The following is a 26,155-nucleotide window of genomic DNA, read 5'->3' as shown; positions in this document are numbered from 1 at the left end:
ATACTTGATTTACTATGTAGCCCTGGATTGCTTAGAATGATGCTGCTCAGAGTGAGTTTTGTGTACTGGTGCTAATCTACAAACTGTTAGTGGTTGTGGTGTAGTAAGCTCAGAAACTCAGAATATAGCTTTGGCAACTTTTACAGCAATTTGACAATAATTTTATGTCTATTAAATCTAAAAACATTATTTTTTATTTAATTTTTCAAGTAATTCATTTCTAATGTCTTGGTATTGGTCCACGACTAATTGGAAATTCAAAAACTTGGTTGTCCCCACGGCTGGTTTGAGAAATACCAGCCAAAAAAAAAAAAAAAAAACTAGTAGCTTTGACCTAAGAGCCTTAAAGCTCCCAGACAGATTGATTTAATATAGTATTGAGAAAAGTCATTGTAAACAATGTTAATAATACCTTATATTTATTTAACATTTAATAGTTCACCAAGCATCTAAGTCTGGTAGGATAGGGATCATTATCTCCATGTTATAGATAAGGAAACTGAAACTGAGGTAAGTGATCTGGCCAAGGTCACCTAGTTACTAGATGAGAGAGCTGTAAATGGAACATGAATCTTACAATGCTAAGCCAATATTCTTTCTGGTACATCATGCACAAGGGTAAAATAATGCTGGTTTGATAGAAAAATTTAAACCATGATTGTATCACTCAACTTTGAAATGAAGTTATTCATGCTTTTAAATTCAATTGTTCTTGGGGATACACAGAAACAAAAGAACCTATTCAGATCTGAACTTGGTCTTTTAGACTGCAGCCAACGTCAAGGAATCTTAGATTTTTACTTCCGTTGTGCACACAAGCTCAGGGGTAATAAAGTGTTAATATTTTGTTGATGTATCAAGTTTGAAATGTGAAGGAGTGAAATAGAAGGCATACATTTAAAAAACTAACTTTTTTCATTGCTATGCAATAGATGTACATATTTCCAAATAATAAAGTTATTAGAGGTACATGTGATAATTGAATATATTTATATAATTTCCAATGATCAAATCAGTGTGATTGGAATATCTATCACCTTAAATATTATGCCAGAAACATTCAAATTATTCTCTTCTAGCTATCCTGACATATACAATAGATTATTATAAGTAGATTATTGTATAGTCACCCTACTGATTTATCAAACACAAGGTCTTATTTCTTCTATCAAAACTAACTTTAGAAGGCATGTTCTAGTCAGTGCTGTCTAATCATGCTACATATGGCTATTTAAATTTAAATTAAGTTAAAATTTTCAGTTAAAAATTTGTTTTTTTAGTTGCATGGGCCACAATCCAACTGCTTAATACCCATGCATGGCTGGTGGTTACCATATTGAACATCATAGCTATGGAACATTTCCATCACTATAGAAAATTCTACTGGACAGTGCTGTTACAGTTTTTTCAGAGAGACACATATCTTTGATTAATTTAAAGTAGAAAGACACAGAAATTAAAATCAGGAGTCTTCCACAATAAGAAAAATCTAGTTTTATATATATACCACAATGATTTCCAAAGCCAAACTGTTTCATACACTATAGGCAGTCAATTAAAGATAGTGAGGGGAATTTTATCCTAAATTTATTAGATACAGATTAACATAAAAAGACATAAAACTTGCATTGAAAGAAGTCTAATTTTGGGATAGAAATTTATCATGAAAGTAAATAGTCAGTATGCCTCACCATTATAATTTTAAAAAAGAAAAGAAAAATATGTAAGTAAGAGGCAATTAAGGGGAAATAAAAGAAACATTCGATGGCTCTCTGAGAATTTATAGCAATGCCAGAATAGCAAATCAGAAAATTACGCTCAATAACACAATTAAGACACATTGGAATTATGGTGGAGTAACCTTATTATTTGGTAATAGAAATTAAAAATGCAGAGTAGAAAATCTAAAACAATAAGACAAAATGAGTTTTTCATAGCAAGAAAATCAACCATGATTTAAAGTCCAAGAAATGGAATGTATTTTTAGATCCATCTCTGAAGACAGACATATGGCCAGCATCCTGAAGGCTGCTTGCTAGCCAGCTGCCATGCTCAAATCCTGAGGTGCATTTCAGGCAAAGGCACTCTTTATTGTGTATGATCTTGTCTCTCACTCTGATGGAGTATGCTGGACTCACGTGAAAGCCTCAAAAACTCCTTTTACTGCTTTATCTTAAGGCTCACATCAAAGGTGGGCCAACATTCTGTTCCACATTACCTTTCAAGGTCGGGGAGGTCTGAAAACGCATCCAGTCTCCATTTTACTATTCCAAGGACATGACAGGAAGAAAGCAAACACAAAGGAAGGGCCAAGAGGGAAGACAATGCAGAAGAGCGCTGCAGGAACACGTGTCGCAGTCCAAGGGCATTTAGAGTAACTTGACACCTGGCAAGTTATATCCTTGACCCATATGTAAGCTCCTCCTCTTTTAGGGCAGATGGACAGAGGAGGAGAAAATTATTTTTTAATGTCTCACAGAAACAAAATATATTTATTTCCAAAATATCTCCTTTGAAATCAACTGAGATAACCATAGTTTACCCATCTTTTTTGAAGGCGCTGTGAACAATGTATCTGATTCTTGCTAATGGGAAGGAATTGGTTGGAAATCTAAAAGTAGCTGTTGGTGCTGGAAGAAGTGATCACAGTGCTCACAAAGTGATGACAAGAAGCAAAGAGGTGTTGAAGGAGAACAGGCTCTGAAGGCAGGTGGACCTGTGTTCAAATTGAGCCCAGACCTCTTACTGGCTCCATAGGAGGAGTTGATAACATTCGATCAGCTACATTACCTGCAATTATCTAGGGATAAAGGTATCTATCTTGCAGAAGGAGGTAAACAATGTGGCTAAATAAAAATAATTCTTAGAAAATCTGAAGTTGCCACAGTTGGAATCTAAAGTTGCCACAGTTGGAATCCAATGGAAAGGCAATAAAAAAGCCAAAAAAATTAACATTTTTATATACTCATTAGCAAATTATTCCAAGAATGAGAAGGATAATTAAAAAAAATCAAGTTAGCTACAGACTAATATCTAATGGCAACTGAGTCTAACTGCTGCAATGTGGAAGTGAGATCTGATCACTGTAGATTAGCATTAGCAGGGACCTCTATGCAAAGGCTTTCAAAGATCAAAGTGGAAAACATAAACGCGTGAAGCAGCAGAGAGTGGTGCAGCCTGTAGAGAACTGAAGAGGCTACACCAGACAAAAGGTATTCAGATTTTAAAACGTTTTAAAACCACGTATGCTGCACAAAACAAATCTGCAGGCAGAATTTGACTTGAGGGATGCCAGTTTGGAACCTCATACACAAAGCAAAGACAAACTCCCATCTATGGATAAGTTATATACAATATAAAAAAAAAAAATCCTGTCGATCCAATATAATTCACTTTGCGCCATAAGGGGATGACAGTCTGGGAAAACAAATGCTACCTACCTTTCTAAAAAATTGTTATTCACTGAATATTGTATTGAATTGAATGTTGTGGTCACTATTCATCCCACATCCTATCCTTTCATTAACTGCAGAAAAGGATGAAGGAAGAAGGCATTAAAATCACTCAGTAGAGGAAGGATGTAGAGAGGAGTATGGAGTCATTATAAAATATCCCAAACCGGAAAGAATGGTAAAGGTGAGCCTTAGGAATAGGAAAACATCCTGAAAAGCTGGGAGAGAACACCTCGCCTAGAAGAGCAAAGAACAGATATTTTCCTTTCTTCTCCCTTTATCTCTTTGGGTAAAAAGATTGGATTAAATCTTTTATAGGAGCATTAAAGGAAGCTGAGGGAGTCACGAATTTTTGGTCTGTCAGTTTTTGTGGCTTTAAATCTTTTAGCCTGTGAGCTTTCAGGATTTTACCTTTAGGGGCTAAGGAACTTTGTGGATCTTTTGGACCTTTGGAATTCTGGGACTATGTTTTCTCTCTTGGACTGAGGAATGCTATTGTTTTACAGATACAGGGATGGAAAAAGTACAGAACGAATTGTTTGAGATTGACTCTCAGCCTTAGGCTGAAGTAAGAGAAGTGAAGGATGCTTGCATATGTCTTTCTGAATTCTTGTAGCAGACACTTGTCATCTCTTTTGACTGCCCAGCATTGGAGTCCTTCTCTGGATTTGGGGAATTCTCTACCTTATAAATCTTGATGGGAGACAAAGACTCCCTGCCCCACATAGAAGCTACATACTGTCTTTCCTACTTTCCTTTACAGGTAGAATAAAATGTACCCAGGCTCCATTTTGACTCAGGAGTTAGTGGCACAAGGAAGCAGGCACTGTGCAGAATCCAATCCAGAAGCTGCAGTGGTAGCAGTTCTATAGTAGCCATAGTTAGTGTTTCTTATATGTTGGCAGCTATTTGAGATGCAGCATCTGGGCAGTGGTGCCTTTACGGGACTAGCCTGGCTTCAGACTTCAGAGTTGGTCTCTATCTGTGTAACCTCCAAGTTTGGTTCGACTTCCATTCTAGAGATTCCGGGGGGTAGCCAATATCCTTTAAGAAATCCTTTTCTACTTATTCTTAGCAGAGCTTTTTTCTATTGCTTACAACTAAGAATTCTTATTGATACAGCTTTGAGGTCCAATCCACCAGCAAAGTAGGGAAAGAGTTCAACAAACAAGCTCTATTGAAAAACAGACTGCTCTCATGCTGTGTTAGGAATCTGAGCATAGTAGTATAGGTGAGGGTATGAAGAATTTAAGAGTTATGTCCACTTACACTGATACTCTACTAAAGCTAACTCTCTCTGAGGTCACCTATGACTTTCTTATTGCTAAATCTAATGGCCTCTGTTAACTTCCCACGTTTAAATTTTCTGCCATATTTGACACTGTTGACCATTCCTTCCTTCTGGAATCTTTATTATCTATTGACAGGGATATCCTGAGGGCACAAATTTAGCAGGACTGTCTTTGTACTCCCAGCACATTGCATTTGCCTGACACATCGCACTCAAGATTTCAATGAATAAATGTACGAATACATATTGTATTTTTAACTATGACGAAAAGAGAAAGACTAATTGAATAAAGCACACAGGAAATATTGGCAAAGGGTGAAAAAGCGACAGTCACCTATTTTGAGCATTTTGAGCTCATTTTAATGCAGTGATCAGCAATAGATATTATATAAGCAATGTATTGATTAATAATACAAACAAATAAGACAAGTAATTGTCATATAACTAATATTTATCAATGGGATTGGTCTATTTGTTAACATACATTGATTTATCAATTAAATTGAAGACTAAAAAGATAATGAAGGAGTCACAAAAACTGCATGTAGTTGTCAGGATCCCAAGAAACATCAAAGCCCTGTGAATAGTTAGTTAATCAAACAGGTTTTTACCTCAACAAAGTCAAAAGTTCTCTTCTCCGTGTAACAAGATCATCACACTTTCTAGATCTTCAGAGATCACCAGATTGATGTTTACCATACTTAGATCAAAATCTGAAGATAAAAGTGATTTTTAGCTGGGCAAAACTGAACCTCTTCTGTAGAAGACTGAGAGTTAAATAGGAAAAACCAAGATCAACATGTCCCAACCTAACCAGATATCAGTCTCTCTGCTATTACTGATCAAGAACCGGGATCACAAAACTGTCATCAGTGGGACAAATTCAGCCTATCATCTGTTTTGGTAAACAAAAGTTGATTAGAACACAGCCATACTCACTTGTTTATATATTGTCTAAGGCTGCATTTGTTCTGCAGTGACACAGTTGAGTAGCTGGGGAACAGAGTGTATCCAAAAAAAAGCCTGAAATATGTACTACCTGCTCCATTATAGAAAAAGTTCGCTGACCCTTAATAAAAAAGATATAGAGAAAGAAGAGAAGTCCAATTTAGATTTCTGGATGTACATAAAAGTGCCCTGAAAATGATAATTCTTTTGCTCCATCCATCTCACTCTCAGAGCTGAAACTTTTCCTCTATCCTCCCTCTTCCTCACTTCACTACAATCAAGGCTTACAGCTGTGAACAGTTTATTTTTTTCTATACTTTGGAATATTTACATCAAAAGTAAACAGTTTATGGTAATTAAAATTTGTGATTAAAAATCTAACCACTTCTAAATTATCCCAGTTCTTTTCCTTGAGTTCTCACATTGTTCTCTCTTTTTTCAAAAGTAATAGTTTCCTTTTCATTGACAATCCTTCTCCTGATCACTCCTTGTCAACCTGTTTCTCTGCTCTTATTTTCCCACAGATTTCTTTTCTTTTTTTTTTTTTTTAGACGGTGTCTCGCTCTGTCAGCCAGGCTGGAGTGCAATGGCGCCATCTGAGCTCACTGCAACCTCCTACGCCTCCTGGGTTCAAGCGATTCTCCTGCCTTAGCCTCCCGAGTAGCTGGGACTACAGGTGCCCGTCACCACGCCCGGCTAATTTTTTGTATTTTTAGTAGAGATGGGGTTTCACCTTGTTAGCCAGACTGGTCTCAAACTCCTGACCTTGTAATCCGCCCGCCTCGGCCTCCCAAAGTGCTGGGATTGTGAGCCATTGCGCTCAGCCTTTCCCACAGATTTCTTAAATGCAATACGTGTTCTAAGCACTATTTTCTTCCAGCTCCACACCTGCTCATGCATCATTTATCTTTTTCCACAGCTTTCACCATCATTCTGTACGGCTAATTCCCGTTCACTTTAACCTTTACTTTAAACCCCACACCTGCATTTCCAAATGCTATAAGTCTTCATGTGGGCGTGTTGTGTTCCTACTCACATTTGTCTGGTTTGACATCTAAATCATTATCTCTGCCCACAAAAACAAATCATAAAACATACACAAAAATAGCACAGCTGCCAGGCGCAGTGGCACACTCCTGTAATCCCAGCACTTTGTGAGGCTGAGTTGGGCAAATCACAAGGTCAGGAGATCGAGACCATCCTGGCTAACACGGTGAAACCCCGTCTCTACTAAAAATACAAACTTAGCCGGGCGTGGTGGCACGCACCTATAGTCCCAGCTACGCGGGAGGCTGAGGCAGGAGAATCGCTTGAACCTGGAAGGTGGAGGTTGCAGTGAGCTGAGATCCTGCCAGCCACTGCACTCCAGCCTGGGCGACAGAGTAAGACTCTGTCTCAAAAAAAAAAAAAAAAAAGCACAGCTGTTCATCATCTACATTCTCTAACTTGGTTAATTACATCGCTCTCCTACCAGTTGCCAAAACTAGAAACAAGAGAGCCTCTCACCACCTATATGTAACCAAACATAAAATTCTAAAGATTTTCGAGTTTAAAATGTATCTGGAAATTTTCTCCTCCATGTCATTTCCAACATTTTATTTTATATTCGCATCACTGAATACCTTCAAAATAGCTGCAACCATATTCCTGTTTTGGTTGGGCTATTTCTCTAATTTATCTTTCATATTGTTCCCAGAATTATCTTCCTATAATACAAATCAGATCATGAAACATCTCTGTTCAAAAATCTTCAAGATTCTCCTTGACCTACAAAGTCAAAATGCTTGGAGTGGCATTCAAGGGTGATCATGCTCTAAGCTACCTTTTCAGATTTATTACCAACTAATCTCCATCATAAAGTTTGAACTCCGATAGCACTGGATTATTTTTCATTTTCTGAACATATCTGTAATACGTTCATATATTTCTATTATATTATGTTCTGAAGAGTTGAGTCATACTCCCCACCCGCACCCCTGTGCTAACCATCCTACAATGCACTTGAGGAAAAATAGGTGGTCATAGTTTGGCTGGCAATTAGACTTTGCTTGCTAAGACATGTATGCAAGCTGGCTAGATTTTGAGAAGGGGGAAAAGGAAAGGGGGACCTCAGTAAGGGGGTTAGAAAGGCTGCTGAGGAGGTTCTGAGCCAGAACCAAAAGAAATAAGGCAATTATATGAGAAAAACTTCCCAGAAAGGGCAGTTTAATGCTGTTTCCTACATCACTCCCTCCTCTGTTTTCCCATTAAACTTGTAGTGAGTCTATATTTCTAAGCAGTATCTCACAGTTGGGTTTTTTTTTTTTTTTTTTTTTGAGACGGAGTCTTGCTCTGTTGCCCAGGCTGGAGTGCAGTGGCGCCATCTCGGCTCACTGCAAGCTCCGCCTCCCGGGTTCACGCCATTCTCCTGCCTCAGCCTCTCCGAGTAGCTGGGACTACAGGCGCCCGCCACTACGCCCGGCTAATTTTTTGTATTTTTTAGTAGAGATGGGGTTTCACCGTGGTCTCGATCTCCTGACCTCGTGATCCGCCCACCTCGGCCTCCCAAAGTGCTGGGATTACAAGCGTGAGCCACCGCGCCTGGCCACAGTTGGGTTTTTTTAAGAGCTAAAAACCTAGTGACCTGGCCTGAAGGTGTGCGTGAAGTGATTCCTTTTAACTATGTTTGCCTCAGTTTTTACGTTGAAAATTTCCTTAAAGGCATGAATCATAATTTATAATAACTGATCTTTGTTTGTGCAGTTGATTTGAATTCTATCGAGCTCTATCCTGTTTTTCTCTTGTACATAGTTCCCCCTTATCCACAGTTTCAGTTTCTGCAGCTTCAGTTACCTATGGTCAACTGTGGTCTGAAAATATGAAATGGACAATTCCAGAAACAAACAACTCATTAGTTTTAAATTGCCATCATTTTGAGTAGCAGGATGAACTCTCTAATCTTCCTGCTCCAACCTACCTGGGATGTGAATCATGCCTTTGTCCAGTGTATCCACACAGTAGATGTTACCCACCTGCCCCTTAGTCAGTTTGTCTCAGTTATCAGATCAACTGTTTTGGTATCAGTATGGAAATGCTTGCATTTAAGTAAGCCTTATTTTATTTAATAATGGCCCCGAAGTACAAGAGAAATGCTGCTGGCATTTCAGATATGCCAAAGAGAAGCCAAATATATGCCAGGGAGAAGTTGTTAAGCTCCTACTGTGCCTAATATATAAATTAAATTTTATCATAGGTATGTATTTACAGGAAAAAACACAGTACAGTATATATAGAGTTCAGTACTATTTGAGGTTTCAGGCATCCACTGGGGGGGCTTGGAATGTACCCTCTGTGGATAATGGGGGGACTACTGCAATTGCTATTTTAGTACTATTTCTGTGGTCTTTTTCACCCAACCCCTTATAATATCAAGCTGGAAAATGAGGTGGCTCCATTCCTCAATGGTGCCTCCTATATAATCCTATCAATGTCACCAGCATAGCACATGCTTAGAAGTGCTCCTTGAGCCTATTCATTCATTCTCTGAATCAGAAGTCTAAAGATATGAAGACATTTTAGAAAACAGTATATCATTAGACATCTCTCCCACTACCAAACAAATGTTGTTGAATATGGTCCATTCTCCCATTAAATAACATTAGATTTGAGATACTTTTTAATGAGGCTTATAATATTCTTCAATTCTTTAATAATTCTTTAATCTTTAAAGCTGTCTCTTCCACTGCAGTCAGAGCATGCAATTGATGTTTAAAAGAAAATCATGCCAGGCACTGTTTTAACAGTGCCAGTTAACAATAAAGACAAAATCCTTGTTTTCATTGTTGTCTCACTCTAGCACAGAGAAAAAACAAACAAGCAAATAAAATAACAAAATACCAGAAAAAAGGCTATAACACAATAAAATATGATGATGTGATAGAATGATGCTTTTAGATTTGTTTGTATATATTATAAAAATAAGGCAACTGAATTCTTCCAAGATACCTGATCTGTGATGGGAATGACAAGAAGGAGGCAGTTATAGAAATATCTAAGGAAAGAGCATTCCTTACTGAGAGAATATCTAAGGTAGGAATGTGCTTGGCATGTTAGGGAAACAAAGTATAAAGGGAAAAGATTTAAAATGATGACAAAAATACAAGCATAGGATAGATCACTTGAGGTCTTACCAGCAGGGTAAAAAATTTGGGGTTTCTTTTAAGTGAGTGTATTAGTCTATTCTTGTGTTGCTATGAAGGAATACCTGAGACTGGATAATTTATAAAGAAAAGAGGTTTAATTGGCTTACAGTTCTGCAGGCTGTACAAGCACAGCTCCTGTATCTGCTCAGTTTCTAGGGAAGCCTCGGCAAGCTTTTAGTTATGGCTGAAGGTGAAGTGGGAGTAGGCTCATCACATAGCCAGAGCAGGAACAAGAGAGAAAGAGAGTGGGAAGTGTTGCACACTTTTAAACAACCAGATCTAGTGTGAACTCACTCATCACCAAGAGGACAGTGCTAAGCCATTCATGAGTGATATTCTCCAATGATCTAAACATCTCCCACCTCCAATGCTAGGGAATACATTTTAGCATGAGATTTGTCAAGGACACAAATCCAAACCACATCAGTGAAGTAGGAGGTTTTCGGAAGGTTTTAAGCTTGGGAGTGATGGACCTGATTTATATTTTATAATGATGGTTCTGACTGTTCTATGGAGATTAGATTGTAAGTGGGCAAGATAAAAGGAACGAAGACTAATTGCGAGGCTCTTCAAAAAGTGTAGACATGAGAAGATGGTGGCTTGGACCAAGGTGGTATAACAGTAGAATTGGATAGATGCGAAATATGTTTTGAAAGAAGGAGGAATTCAATGGATCGAATGTGAGGGCAACAGAGAAAGAAAAAGGACAATCAACAGTGACTTCTAAGGCCAGGTGCGGTGGCTCATGCCTGTAATCCCAGCACTTTGGGAGGTCAAGGCAGGCAGATCACTTGAGGTCAGAAATTCAAGATCAGCCTAGCCAACATGGTGAACCCCGTCTCTGCTAAAAATACAAAAATTAGCTGGGTGTGGTGGCACACGCCTGTAATCCCAGCTACTCAGGAGGCTGAGACAGGATAATCACTTGAACACGGGAGGCAGAGGTTGCAGTGAGACAAGGTGGTCCCACTGCACTCCAGCCTGGGCAGCAAGAGCAAAACTCTGTCTAAAACAACAACAACAACAACAACAACAACAAAAACCAACAATGGTTTCTAGGTTTTTGGTTTAAATAAAATGAGATGGTAAGGAATGGGAAAGGAGCAGATTGAGGGTGAGAGGATAATCAAAATTTCTGTTTTGATCACATAAAAATTGAATTGTTTATGACACGCAAGAGGAAGTATCATTATAGGTAACTGGATATACACATCTGGAGCTCAGTGTCAAGATCAGAGATGACATATAGTCTTGGGAGTAAATGGAGACATTCAGGGAAAGTGTGTAGAGGAGAGAAGAGAAGAGAAAAAAAGGGAAGGGAGGCCACCAGTATTTAGAGGACAGCAGAGGAGAAGGAGCCTCTGAATTATGAGAAAAAAACAGAGCATGAACTCTTCTCCACTAAGCTGCAGACTCCTACATCCAATGCCCATTTTATAATTGCTCCCAAACAACCAACAAGATCTTCTTTTCCTATGTTACTGCATGTAGAAATTCTAGGATTTGCCTGTAAGACGCTGGTCCAATGTGCTTACTTGTTTTAAGAAAACAAACGCTTCCAAGAACTTTCTTCTTTTGAGTGATACTTCTAGTGCTGCAAGCCACCCACCAGTCATTTCTGAACTCGGCATACTGTTATCTGACTTCAGCAACTGGATGCCATGCTTTTCCCCTGATGGCACAAGTCCTGTTGTGCTTTTTTGTTTTGGGGGGATGTGTGTGTTCTATTTTGAGCATTTTATGCCTGATTAAATTCCATCTCAGTAACTGAAGAACTTCTTAAAAGAAGCATTTTTGGTAGAAAACCTGGGTGCTTAGCTTATTGTTCACTACTAGTGTAAAATTTGGTGAATGCTTGAAACACATTTGTCTCACTTCTAAAATGTGTGCTTTGAATGTCATTCTGTATACAAAAAAACAAAACAAAGACAAAAAATAAAATATATGCCAGAAGTTCTGGGACAAACATTAAGTGAATGAGTGAACAAATAAATAAATGTATGTAATATACACCCAAAGACTAGGAGTTAGAACAGATCTCTTTATCATCCAGAGGTCTTGTCAAATACTAAGAGTTTTAATTTTCGCTGATTTGGTGGTTAAAAATTTTGTGTGAGAAAAATAAACCACTAGTATCAATTTCTTCATTCTTCTCTCTCCTGTCCAGTTCCTTTCCTTCAATGTAAAAGTCATTGGCTGGGCACGGTGGCTAACGCCTGTAATCCCAGCACTTTGGGAGGCCAAGGCAGGTGGATCAAGAGGCCAAGAGATCGAGACCATCTTGGCCAACATGGTGAAACCCCATCTCCACTAAAAATACAAAAATTAGCTGGGCATGGTGGTACGTGCCTGTAGTCCCAGCTACTCAGGAGGCTGAGGCAGGAGAATCGCTTGAACCTGGAGGCAGAGGTTGCAGTGAGCCGAGATCGTGCCACTGTACTCCATCCTGGCGACAGAGTGAGACTCCGTCTCAAAAAAAAAAAAAAAAAAGTCATTGTTTAAACAATTGTCTGTCTGTAGTTGGTACTTAATAAATGTACTGTGGTGAGACTTTTTGGCATGAATTCTCTATCATACCAGGTGTCTTGGGAACCTGGAACCTTTAGTCACCCAAGTCACTGTTTTACTGAGCTGTTTTACTGTTTTAAATAGGACCATGTTGCTAGAGCAAAATATTCACTCTCCTTATCCTTAAAGAATGTAGTTTCTACATGGGGTGTGCAAAACAAAACAATAGGAAGCAAGAAGAAAATGTATACTTTATAAGTATAAACTTTATACTTTATTTTGTATAAATTTCACATAAAATACAGACTTTGTACTTTATTTTGTATCTAGAAAATATGGAAGGATTTATGTTTTTCGAATACATAATGACTAACACTGTTGTTCTCACATGTTCCAGAAGTCAAATATAGTACAGAAGGTAGCCCCAGTAGGGCTTGGCAGCAAGACCATCATAAATTCATTCCTCTTCTATGTACTACACTGTACCACAGTTTATGTTTATACTGTACCACAGTTTATGTGCTATATAGAACATTGTCAATGTGGTTATTTTTTATAAAGTAAGATCTTTGAAATAATAATAGAGTCATTGTGATACTTTGTAATAAGACAAGGGCTGATCATGAACATTTTTTTTTACCACATAGTAACCAGTTCACCAGTTATCTTGCAGAAAGGACTATCCAACTAAAAGCTGAGTAGCAACACTTATCTTTTAAACATTTTAACAAGTGTTCCTAGTATGCTGACCTTTTCTATGAATACAAGTGACTGTCAGATTTTTTAAAAATAATATTCTTAATCAGTTCTTTCAAGGTAAAGGTGACATTTTTAATAATGAAGGAGAAAATGGCTGCTGTTCAAAAGACATTTGTGCTATGGAGAGAGAATTTTTAAAATAGAAACTTGAAAATGTTCCAACATTATCGAATTTTATTGCTGAAAACAATTTAAATGTAGAAATTCTTAATATCTGCACATTAAAAAACTTGGAAATAATAGAGTTTTGAAAACTGTTTGTAAAAGATCTTCCAAATGAGTAGTTTCAATATGTTTTGAACCCATTTCTTAAAAATACAAAAATGCAATAACTTCTGATTAGTTTGCAAGAAAAAGTGACTGATATTGGGGATGATATATATTTGCTAGCTGAATTTCAATAAAACTCTTTGCATAATTGGGGATGGGATTGAAAAAATGAATATCATGATTTAGCAAGCACAACTAATGGTGCACTTCTTCCATCTGGCTGTACTTATTTTTGTGAGATAGCTCTTTCAGCTAAAATAGCTGTTAAAACCAACATGGGAATACACTGAACTTAGAACCAAACTTCTGAGCCACAATATCACAAGGTATAAAATCAAGATTTTTTTTAATTGATGACGCATTTTTAGTCAAATTGTTCTCACCAGAAAAGGCAAAAAGGTTGTCAAACTATTGATAAGCAATACAAAATAATTTGAAAAATATTATTTAATATTTATCTCACCATTCTTAATTTTTGTTTTTGGTTGTTTTACAAAGTATATATTACAGTAAAATATTTGTTTGCTTGTTTCTTTGAGACAGAGTCTTGCTCTGTTGCCCAAGCTGGAGTGCAGTTGTGCTATCACAGCTCACTGCAACCTCTGCCTCCTGGGTTCAAGCGATTCTTGTGCCTCAGCCTCCCAAGTGGCCGGGATTACAGGCATGCACCACCATGCCCCGGCTAACTTTTATGTTTTTAGTACAGGTGGGGTTTCACCATGTTGGCCAGGCTGGCCTTGAACTCCTGGCCTCAAGTGATCCACCCACCTTGGCCTCCCAAAGTGCTGAGATTACAGGCATGAGCCACCAAGCCTGGCCAAAATATTATTAAATATATATAATTAATAATTATGTAATTATAATATTTGAGGAATGTTCAAAAATTTTAGTAAGGGGTGCATGATCATAAAGAAATTTGGAAATCACTGCTTTAGTAGAACTACTCCCGTCATGCCTCAAATTTCTGTTTACTTCTGTTATGTTGGGAGGTACAAGTCCCTCTGTCATCTACCACAATTTGCTCTTTCATTCCCATACTGCTTTGTAATCTTCTAAATTGAACCATCACTTCTACCTCAGCCTTTCCAATCTACCCTCAAAAAATTCTGGATCTAGGATCAATAAACTTCCTGTTGTAGCTAATATCCACAGATATTTCCCATTGGATCACATCTCCTGGTATTGATATCATTGTGAGTCCCTTCTCTTGAATCTGGATTGGCCTCGTGCTTCAATTTAATCAAAAGAAAAAGGCAGAAGTGATGCTGTGCCAATTCTGGGTCTAAGTCTCAAGGAGGCCTAGCAGCTTCTACCTTTGCACTTTTGCGAGCCCTGAGCTGCCATGTAGAAAGTCCAGCTATACTGCTGGAAGGTTCGTGTGAAGAAAGAGAGACTTTGAGATGAGAGCCAGAGAGAGAACTAGCCATCCTACCTGAGCCCAGCTATCCCACCATCTCCGCTAAAGCAGGTACCAGTTATGTGAATGGGCCATTTTGGCTGTTTCAGCCCTATCAAAGCCTCCAGTGATTTCAGCTCCATCTAACATGTGAATCAGAAGAATCACCCAGCTGGGCCCAGTCAACCTACAGTATCTTGAGGGATAATAAAATTGTTATTTTAAAACATTGAGTTTTCACATGGTCTATTGGGCAGCAATACATAACAAAACCGTCTCTTACATACTCAATCCTCTGGGAACTTTCCCTTCAGATTTTTTACTTTAAGTAACTTTCCATTTGAGGACAAAATTTTACCCAGTAGTCCTCTCAAGTGACATCTGCTTTTTCCCTCACACCCCACCTACTACAGGCCCAATACATCACACCCATGTGATGACTCAGCAAGTAACCTTTCTCTCAGTTTCTAGACTTCTTAATTTTTTCCCTACTCCTCCTTAACCACCTGTTCCCATGGTCACACCCTAAAACTTACAAACTGAAACACCTCTGAAATATAAATGTTAAACATTTTATCCTTTCAGTTCACATGTGCTATTACTTGCACTGCAACCATTCCTTGGCCACATCAGGACCTCAAATAAACAATGAAATATTGTTGAGGAAAATAACACGACCAGGCTGACATACTAAACTCTTCATCAATGATTCCAAACCTTAAATGGCCATTCAACACTGCCCAGCAAATACTACTTTATTTCTGCCTTAGGTTTGCAATCATAATTTTGGACAAAATGGCTTCGTGCTCTCTTCTCTCCTCAAATCTTCTATCTCCCATGCCCCTTCTCTTACCTTCCATTAATGACTCCTTCTCTTGCTTCATAAATGTAATCGAAGTTATTCAGTGGGGACTTTCCATCTTCTTGCCATCAAATCTACCAACCCCCCTGTATATGCATGGTCTTCATTTCTGTTACAAAGGTTCATGTTGGGTGTCCTTCTCTCAGGACCCTCACCCACTCTTGCCTCTCCAAAAGTTTTGAACCTCTAGTTATTCTGTCTACCCTGTGTCACCAACAGATCATTTCCTTCAGTGTAAAACAAAAAAAAAAAAATATTTTAAAATCTCATATTTCCCCTACTATGCCATTTCTCTGCTCACCTCCACAGCAGAACTTCTTTTAAAAAGTGTGTGTACACACACAATCATTTACTAGTTCTTCAAACTCTAAATCTAGCTTCCCTTCCCAGTATTCACAGAAATTATTCTTGCTGACTCACCAACAATTTTCACGTTGCCAAATCCAGAATATAATTCTGTTGCCATCTTATTTCTCTCCTGGTTTTCCTTATTTCAGTACATGACATGATCATTCATCCAATCACTTAAACCAGGACTTTAATATTTAACCTGAACTCCTCCTTTACATTCTCTTCTAAATCCAATTCAGCATCAAGCCCCAGCTTTTCTACTTGTAGAAAAGCTTGTTTTTCTCCTTCTCCACCACAACTGCCCTGGTGCAGCCTCTGCATGTCTCACCCTGACATCTGCAACAGCCTCCTGGAAGCTCAACTTATTTCCACTTATCTCCATAGCTGCCAGAGTGATCTTTCCAAATTGTCGGTCAGTCTATGTAGCTTTATGGGTAAAACGCTTTCAATACTTTTAGTATTTAGAATGAAATTCTGATTCCAAATCATGGCCTAAAAGACCCATCTGATAGGAGTGTAAGGATAATATTTATCCCCACTCCACACATTTCATAGAGAGGAGAGAACTTTCTATCAACAGGAAGAAGACCATGGAAACATTCCTGGTCCCTCTCATTAACTGCCTCATCTACTCTCATCCCTTAGTACTCCTTTCTCTCCCTGAGGGGAAGAGAGAATCCTCTCATTGCTGAGAGGGGAAGAGAAATTGAGCAAGTGTGTCTTATTGGGTTCTTTCCTTTAAAATGACTTAATTCTCGGCCGGGCGCGGTGGCTCACGCTTGTAATCCCAGCACTTTGGGAGGCCGAGGCGGGCGGATCACGAGGTCAGGAGATCGAGACCATGGTGAAACCCTGTCTCTACTAAATGTATAAAAAAAAAAATAAGCCGGGCGCGGTGGCGGGCGCCTGTAGTCCCAGCTACTCGGAGAGGCTGAGGCAGGAGAATGGCGTGAACCCGGGAGGCGGAGCTTGCAGTGAGCCGAGACTGCGCCACTGCACTCCAGCCTGGGCGACAGAGCAAGACTCCGTCTCAAAAAAAAAAAAAAAAAAAAAAAAAAAAAATGACTTAATTCTCTGCCAATTACTTACTAGCCTGCCCCTGGAAGGAAAGCCTGCAGTTCTGCTCTGCCTGGGACAATAGAGAGGTAAATGTATTCAGGGTGATGACAGTGGGAGGAGTATTTGGAAGCCCATTTGGCTGCAATTCTCCAGTCAGCAGACTCAGTAATAAAGCTGCCATTTTGATCTTCATCTAGTAACTCTTGAGTCTCATCTCCCATCTTGGTTCCAAATTCTGGAGTAACACAGAGGACTTTTATTTACCAGCACCCACTAAAGTGCCAACTTTCACATTATTTGACTTTTCGCTGCCTCTGCAACTTCATTTTTTGCCATTCTCCCCTGTTTACTAGGCTTCAATTACTCTGGCCTTCTTTAATTTCATAAAACATAGCCACAATTTTTTTGTTGCGCTTTGCACTTGCAGCTCCCTCTACCTAAAATGTTTCTCCTCTGGCTTTTTCATGATTGGCTTTTTCTTATCTTTGGGTCTTTAATTAATTATCATGCTCCAAGAGTGGCCTTCGCACACAAAATGTTACATAAAGGTGTTTCTCCACTGCCATTTTTGTCAATCACAGCTCCTTATCTGCTTTCCTCACAGTATTTATCACATCTTTATGTGTAGTTTGTTTTTTTATTTGCTTATTGATTGACCTCCTCACTCAAATGTACTCAATGAGGGAATGGGTCTTTCTTGTTCACTATTGTATCTTCAGGACTTAAATCACAGTAGGTAGTAATAAGTAGTTGTTGAATAAATGAATGATTAAAATTATAATATTAAAGAATAATAAAAATTACTTTCTTTGATGCACTACTTCTCCTCCTTCAATACTGTTTTCGCCATGCTATTCCATTTCTCAAGAAACTTTCAATGGTTTCTTATTTCCTAACTTATCAAGTTTAAATTCCTCTGGCTGGCTTTTTCAGTCCCTCACAATCTGTTCTCCATACCAAATTTTTAATCTTATTTCTCAAGATGCCACGATAAGTACCCCTGCATCACTTTTTTTTTTTTTTTGAGACAGAGTCTCACTCCTTCACCTAGGCTGGAGTGCAGTGGTGTGATCTTGGCTCACTGCAACCTCCACCTCCTGGGTTAAAGTGATTCTCCTGCCTCAGCCTCCCAAGTAGCTGGGACCACAGGCACGTGCCACCAGGCCTAGCTAATTTTTGTATTTTTAGTAGAGATGAGGTTTCACTATGTTGGCCAGGCTGGTCTTGAACTCCTGACTTCAAGTGATCCGCCTGCCTCGGCCTCCCAAGGTGCTGGGATTACAGGTGTGAGCAACCGCACCCGGCCAATATGTACCCTTTTTAATGGTCTTATGAATATGGCATATAGGTGTCTTACTTCATGCTGTTTCCCTGTCTTGGAGTAAATTCTTTTCTTCCCATCCTTTCTCGGAAAAATTCTATCCATTCTTCAGGTATGTTCTCCTTATACAGCTATCTTTGACTAGTTGGAAGAGACTTTTAAGAGAGATTGCTCTTATTCTCTTGTTTTGCATGATATGTACTTATAGCTACTTCTTTTTTTTTTTTTTTTGAGACGGAGTCTCGCTCTGTCGCCCAGGCTGGAGTGCAGTGGCGCGATCTCGGCTCACTGCAAGCTCTGCCTCCCGGGTTCACGCCATTCTCCTGCCTCAGCCTCCTGAGTAGCCGGAACTACAGGCGCCCGCCACCATGCCTGGCTTATTTTTTGTATTTTTAGTAGAGACGGGGTTTCACCATGTTAGCCAGGATGGTCTCGATCTCCTAACGTCGTGATCTGCCCGTTTCGGCCTCCCAAAGTGCTGGGATTACAGGCATGAGCCACCGTGCCTGGCCCTTATAGCTGTTGTTTTAATAGCATCTAGCACAGTGCTGAGCTCAAAAGAAATGTTCAATAACTACATGACTGATTTTAAAGTGGTATGTCCCATCTAAAAACTGTATGTAATCTAGGTCTGTGGTTGCTTGAAATATGTAGACATTAGTTTGAGGTGACAGCCTATGAAAACAATTTAGATTTTACAACATTTAGAAAATGGCTAAAATATTAAATAAACGGAGAGCGGGAGAGAAAGAGGTTACACTGAGGTTAAGACATTTCAGTTGTTCAAACTGGACTAAATTGATCTCACCAATGAAGTCTCTGAAAAATAAACAGTTTAGGCAGAAGGCTGTTCACTGCCAAATCATTTTCTATCACCGCAGAGTTCAATTAAGTACTCCAGTGAAATTCCCTTAAATGATATTCAGAACATCTTGGTGAAGAGGAGTCAATCAGTTCCCTATTATTACTTTTAAAGACATTCTCTCCTCTCTTTCCACTTCTTGTTGTGTTGCCCCTCCCAGTAGATTTCCTCTAAAGAATTTAAATCACTTTCTAACCTCTTTAAGCTTACATGCATCAATGAGGTAAGTTATAGGTCTTGCCAAAATGTACTACTTCGATCTTTTCTAGAAGACATTTTCCTTGATACTCCCCTATAACAGCGATTTAGTAATCATAAACCAATTTTCAACAGAAATTGTTATTCAAATAAATCTGTGTACTTTATAAATATGACATTTCCTAGATTGAAGTTGAAAACCTTTGCATGGGCCAGAACTTCCTTTGTTTTGTAGCAGGCCTGATAAAATCCTGACCATTGCCTAACCTACAGTATGGGTATTAGTAGATCGATTTTGGAAGAGTCTCTTGACATCCCTGATGTAGAGATAAGGTGTTGCTATCTTGTACTGGCTGCTCTCAGAATCCTGACCTCAAGTGATCCTCCCTCCTTGGCCTCCCTAAGTGCTGGAATTATAGGCGTGAGCCACCATACCTAGCAAATTTTTATTAAGCACTTGCTATGTGCTAGCACTATTTAGGCATGGGGGTTATACTGGTAAATACAGCAGACAAAAATTATTTCCCTAGGAGAACTTACATTTAAATGTGGGAGACAGTCCAAAAGCAAAATATATATCATCTTACTGATAACTGCTAAGGAAAAAAATAAAGTATAGAAGTGGGGATATGAAATGGGAAGGAGTGTTGAATTTAGATAACTAGGGAAGACATCATGCAGGTAACTTTTGAATAAAGACATAAAGGAAGAAAGTAAAGATATGAGAAAGAAACATTATATTCTTATAATAGAACACGAAAGGAGAGGGGAAGGGAGGTGGCATTGTGTGTGCAAGGAGTAGGCAATATACCAGTCTGGAAGTAATTCACTTCTGCATGTAACAATCAGTATTGGTTCTCACTATGGTTACAACACTGGTGCATTAGGACTCGGTATATGCACTAAGCCTGAACAACCCTTTGGTTTCAATTGGCAGGAAGTCTAAGGAGATGGCTTGTAGATTGAAGTAGAACAAAAAAGGCACTTTAGTGTCAGATGGGAGGTGAGAAAGCCACTTCAGCTGCTTTCGCTAATTTCAACGCTTACATCCAAATAAATGATAGAAGATACTCTATGAAATTATTGTAATATGTAATTAGATAAGGAAGTAGGAAAAATAAAGCAAGTTAACTTGAGAATCTGGAAGAGATTAATGAAGGTTAAGGAAAGATGAACAAAAAATGATGAGCAGCAATGCAAAGGCCCAGGCTGATCTTCTGGACGAGTAATAAAATGAATGTGTAACATGGCAGATGTGGGGGCAGTGAGGGGCCCTGAGGGTGGGGTCTGCATTGATGTATTATGGGTTGAATTGTGTACCCCTCTCCGATTCTCTTTTTTTTTTTTTTTGAGACAGGGTCTTGCTCTGTTGCCCAGGCTGGAGTGCAGTGGTGTGATCTCAGCTCACTGCAACTTCCGCCTCCTGGGTTCAAGCGATTCTCCTGCCTCAGCCTCCCAAGTAGCTGGGATTACAGGCACGTGCCACCATGCCCAGCTAATTTATTTATTTTTTAGTAGAAATGGGGTTTTGCCATGTTGGCCAGGGTGATCTCCAACTCCTGACTTAAGTGATCTGCCCTCCTCAGCCTCCCAAAGTGTTAGGATTACAGGCGTGAGCCACTGTGTCTGGTCCTGGCTAATTTTTTGTATTTTTAGTTAGAGATGGGGTTTCATCATGCTGGCCAGGCTGGCCCGATTCATATGTAGAAGTCCTAACCTCTAGTACCTTAGAATGTGACCTGATTTGGAAATAGGGTCATTGCAGATATAATTAATGTTCATGAGGTCATACTGGAGGATGGTTCGCCCCTAATCCGTTATGACTGCTGTTCTTATTAAAAAGGGAAATTTGAACACAGCACACTGGGAGAACAGCCATGTTCAGATGATTGGAGTTACGCTACCATATGCCAAGAAATTACCAGAAGCTAGGAGAGGCAGGGACGAGATCCTTCCCCAGTGCCCTCAGAGAGAGTACAGCCCTGCCTACACCTTGATTTCAAACTTCTGGCCTCCAGAATTGTGAGATAATAATTTGTTTTTCTAAGCCACCCAATTTGTGGTATGTTACAGCAGCCCTAGGGAACTAATGTAGTGCGATTATTTTGAGAGGCAAACAAGAAGAGCATCCTAAGAGAGTGAGGTGCCTGATAGTCTCGTACATCAGAAAAGTCCCATATATTTGACTTCAGCAATTAAATTGTATTTTCCTGTTTTACTAAACCTTTTTAATTATCGTTTCTTGCTGTAGAAAAATCACATAAAATCTGCTCTTTGCTTAACAAATTACAGGGCCCCTTCTGATTTGTGTGCTCGATATACTAGTCACCAAGCAGAAACTGATGACTGTGAGAATAGGCGACTAATTAAAAAACAAACAGAAAAAGCCCTTTCTCAACATTGGATTGACCGAGTGAAACTTGACAGGGGAAAGACACCTCGATTCAGCTATCTTTCTCCCACAGGTTGTACTGCTGACTGCACCCTCTCCCCTGAAGGACTGCGGTCGCTGCAGCCTCGGAGAGCGACCAGATTCCTCACCCCACTCAGGAGGAGCCAGGGCAAGATTAGGGTGCAGAGAAATCGGTTTCCTCCAGCCTCCTACCCCAGGGCAGAGGACCGAAGCCAGCCCCGGCCTCACGCGCATGCCCGGTCGGGAGGACGCCCTCAGTGGGAGCGCCCTGCTCAGGTTCTCTCCTCGGCCGAGGTGGTGGTGGGAGCGGGCGGCGGCCCCAGGATCACAGGACCTCCGCCGGGTTAGCTTGGCAGTGCCGCAGCCAACCCAGCAGGACGCTTATTTTCAAGCCTGGGGAACGTAGTTCCTCCCGCTTTCACAGAGAGCAGGATGGAGCCCGACGGCACCCCGGTTAAAGGGCCTTTCTAGCGCCCTCCGGGGAACGAAGGCCGCGCTCCTCCGGGAAGGAGAACGACACACTCTTCGAGGAAATCCTGGAGCGGGCGCTCTCCTCGCTGCCGGGACCTTTGTTTCTAAGCTGGCCACAGCTAGAGCAGCCTTAAGTGTCCCAATGACACGCCTGCTATCGAGCGCCCTCCCGGCGGCCGCTCCTCAGCCAGCTGCCCAGCGGGCGTCCTCAGGTGTCCCCAAAAGGCGCAGGCCTAGTCGCCTACACGTCCTTTCCAGCTTCGTGTCGGGGCGTCAGCTTTGGCTTCCCACCACCCCTCCCGACTCTGCGGCGGCCCAGCCTCTTCTCCAGTTAATTCCGGCCTGTGCGTACCGGTCGTCCCGTAAAGAAGGCAGGCCCGGGTTCCGGGTGGGGGGTTGGTGGGTCAGGGTGGGAAAGCAAGGCAGCGGTGGGTCCTCTGCTAGCAGATCGGGCTCAATATCCCCATTCCCTGCTTTCTCCGGGCCCACCCTCCGCCCCTCAGACGGCCGCCATGAAGATCCTCCGCCGCAGCTGCAGCCGGTCTGCAAACACACGCCCACCCGCACGCTTAGCCTCGCTCGCCACAGAGGGAGGGGTGGGAAGGCACTGAGCATGCTCGGTGGGGAGGGCGGGGCGCTCGCGGGCCGCGAGTCGGGGCCGGCGCTCTTCAGGCCGGCTCCCGCGCCTCCGCCGCCCGCCCGCTCGGAGCCGCGCCCGCCGCAGGCTGCGCCCGCCAGCCCCGCCCCGCCCCGCCCCGCCCCGCCCCCCGCCGCTCGTCCCCGCCGCGGCCGCGCCGCCTGCAGCAGCACCAGCTGCTCCTCCCCGGCGGCCGCCCCCCGCGGGTCCCTCCCTGGCTGCGGGAGAGACGGAGGTAGAGGGAGGACACAGAGCCGCGCCGCCCGCACCGGAGACCTTCGCCTCGCCCCGCCGGTTCCTCACCCTCGGGGAGCAACATGGGTAAGTCATCCTTCCTCCCCCGTCATCGCCTGACATTTTTTTCTTTCTCGGCGTGCTGCAGGGTGGGAAGCATTTCTCGCGCAAAGTTGCCGGATTTCTCCAGTCCCCGGGTGTGAGACGGTGGCTGTTCCTCCGGGGAGAGTCGGCGCACGCGGAACGCACGCCGGGTGCCGGGGCTGGGAGGGTCCCGAGCGCGGGCTGGGGTGGGGTCGGCCGCGGGCCGGACCGCCGCCCGGCTCCCCGGCACCTAGCAGCCTCGCCTCCCCTCCTCCATTCTTCCTGCCGGTGCCCGGGCACCACGGAGCCTGCCTCGCGGGCTCGCATCTGCAGCTCCAGCCCCGTTTCTCCAGAGGCCGCCCGCTTCCTTTTCCCCCGCGTCTACTGAGCTCGAGGCTCGGGTCCGACCGCGACCACTTCGTGTAACTTCCTTCTCTGTCAGTGCGACCTTTCCCCGTCGTGGAGACTCCTCATCCCGGGCGGGGAAGTGGAAGCAAGTAGTTTGTGAGGGAGATCTTACAACCTGCACGGAAATTATTTTCCAAGGGGGAGAGCGGACAGCCTCATAGGTTGAAAGGATGACTTGTCAGAGGCCACGAGGAACGTGAGGCAGGATAGAGCCGCTAGCTGTTGAATTAGTGCTGGGTGAGTACAGTGTGCAGTATTCCTGTGACCAGCCTATTTTCTGGATTCCTTCGTCCGTCTTCTGTGGCAAGAAACTGCGCCCTGTAACGTTGTTACCGAACTTACAAGGTAGTTATTCTTTCCCAGCTTCCCCCTGTCTAATCGGCATAATCTGATTTTAGTTCCTTTGTATTTATAGTTAATCTGAAGAGATTGGTTTGGATGAGATATTTAAGAGCAAATATGTTTTATAAAACGATATATAAATTTAACCTTATTTTTTTACATCATGTATTGCTTAACTGTTACATTCAGTAATCACAGAAACGTCTGATGAATGCTGTCATGTAATTAAGAGCTCAAAGTTTCTTTTAATAGTAGCGACTTGTACTAAGTTCCCCAGTTTGCTTCCACTCCTGTCTGTCATAATTTCCTCTTTTTAAAATTTGCTCCCTTGGCATCTGTCAGCTGGGACTTTTCCCACCCCTTCTGTGCGAGTTATTTAAAGCTTGAGATGAATGTGGTCCTTTCATCTGTTAATACAGTGCTCAACACGTTCAGAGTTAGGTGGTGCAACTCAGAATCTTAAAGAAGTATCTAAACCTGGGAATGATGTCCATAGAGTTTTCTGGAACAGCAAATACTTCAGGCTTTGATCCCAGCCTTTGGCCATATGTCTGGAAGAGGCCAGGGTTGACGGAGGAGGTGGTATGAATCAAAAAGGTCTAGGGCTCTGAATTTTATTTTCAGTTAAGTTGTTTTTTCTTTTTAACGTGAGTACTCGATATGCTGAACAAATTTCTGTAAAAATTGGGTGGCCCATTTATGCGTGTCTACTCTCTTTTAAAGTAGATTTTTAAATAGGTATTATATCAGATTGTTGGACAAGCTGTATATTTCCGTCGAACATACACACGTTTATGTATGTTCCCTTTGAATATACACAGATAAATACACTTTGAAATAAAATTCCTTTGAACATACAACACACAGATAAATGTGTGTATGTTCAAATGAAATATACAGTATGTCCAATAACCCTATCTGATATTGGACTGTAAGTTCAAGTTTGGCTTGCAAAATATATTTTCCCATGTTTCCAGGTGAGCCTCAAACAATCCATTTAACATTTTAACTTACATGTTAAATCCGTACTTTTTCAGTGGAAAAAAATCCAATTCCGTTACAACACTGGTGAATAAAAATACCTAAAAGCAATGAAATTATCTACTTAAAAATAATCTTCAAAATCTTGAATGCTATTGCTTGATTTTTAAAAAGGGCCAAATAGAAACCTATCGCTCATTTTGAAGCCATCTCTGATACTCTTTGGTTAATCTCTCTCTTCATAAGCACTGTTTGTACCTTGTTAGAAGCTTTTTAGCACTTACATAATCTACCATATAATAGAGTTGTTTATGTGTGTGTGCTGTGCATTTAATCATGAGTCCCGGAAGATGAAAAATGTCTTACTATTTTTTTGTGTTCCCCACAGTGCTTTTCAAATAGAAATTCAGTAAATCTTTGGCAAATTGTTGAACTTAAAGCCACCTATTATTTTCAACTTTTGAACCTGAAGATATAGTCTTCATCTGAACAAACATTTGGATTGGTACATATTATCTAGTTGGGGGATAAGGAGAAACAGAAAGGTATAATTGTACCATGCCTCCCAGTACACTGTAGGTAGGTTTTGAGTCAACCTCAGGCAATCTATTTCCTTCTAAACTTTCTTCAATGGTAAGGCAGTTTCATGTATGATCAGTAGATACATATGATAATTTAAAATTGAAACCTTGGGTAACAGTTTTATATCTGAGCCAAGGAAGTTAGTATAACAACTCGTGCACACATAAGAAGGTAGAAGGTATACTGGTTAATGATGAGGGGGGGAGAAGTGCTTTTTAATTTGTCTCAAGAAATAAATAAGGTTATTTTTAAAGATATTCTCAGCCGGGCACGCACTTTGGGAGGCCGAGGCGGGCGGATCACCTGAAGTCAGGAGTTGGAGACCAGCCTGACTAACATGGTAAAACCCTGTCTCTACTAAAAATACAAAAAAAAAATTAGCCGGGCGTGGTGGCGGGCGCCTGTAATCCCAGCTGTGTGGGAGGCTGAGGCAGGAGAATCACTTGAACCCGGGAGGCAGAGGTTGCAGTGAGCTGAGATCATGCCATTGCACTCCAGCCTGGGCAACAAGAGCAAAACTCTGTCTCAAAAAAAAAAAAAAGGAT

The 26,155-nt window shown here is 41.1% G+C and overlaps 1 protein-coding gene across 16 annotated transcripts in view; it reads left to right on the top strand.

Annotated features, from left to right (window-relative positions):
• The first annotated feature begins 23,078 nt into the window (after positions 1-23,078).
• Positions 23,079-26,155, top strand: part of RAP1GDS1 (Rap1 GTPase-GDP dissociation stimulator 1) — a 176,170-nt gene continuing 173,093 nt past the window's right edge. For 8 of the 16 annotated variants that reach the window (XM_063610216.1, XM_063610215.1, XM_063610217.1 and 5 more), the window contains exon 1: positions 23,110-23,300. In XM_063610216.1, the coding sequence (XP_063466286.1) occupies positions 23,297-23,300 (4 nt within the window). In that variant the 5' untranslated portion in view covers positions 23,110-23,296. Of the gene's footprint in view, positions 23,301-23,686; positions 23,943-26,155 lie in introns of those variants that run through there. The other 8 variants (XM_063610211.1, XM_055296956.2, XM_063610207.1 and 5 more) reach the window with 6 other exon arrangements.

This window comes from Symphalangus syndactylus, chromosome 10 (assembly GCF_028878055.3).
Source record: "Symphalangus syndactylus isolate Jambi chromosome 10, NHGRI_mSymSyn1-v2.1_pri, whole genome shotgun sequence".
Classification (NCBI taxonomy): Eukaryota; Metazoa; Chordata; class Mammalia; order Primates; family Hylobatidae; genus Symphalangus; species Symphalangus syndactylus.
This window is presented reverse-complemented; position numbering and strand designations above follow the sequence as displayed.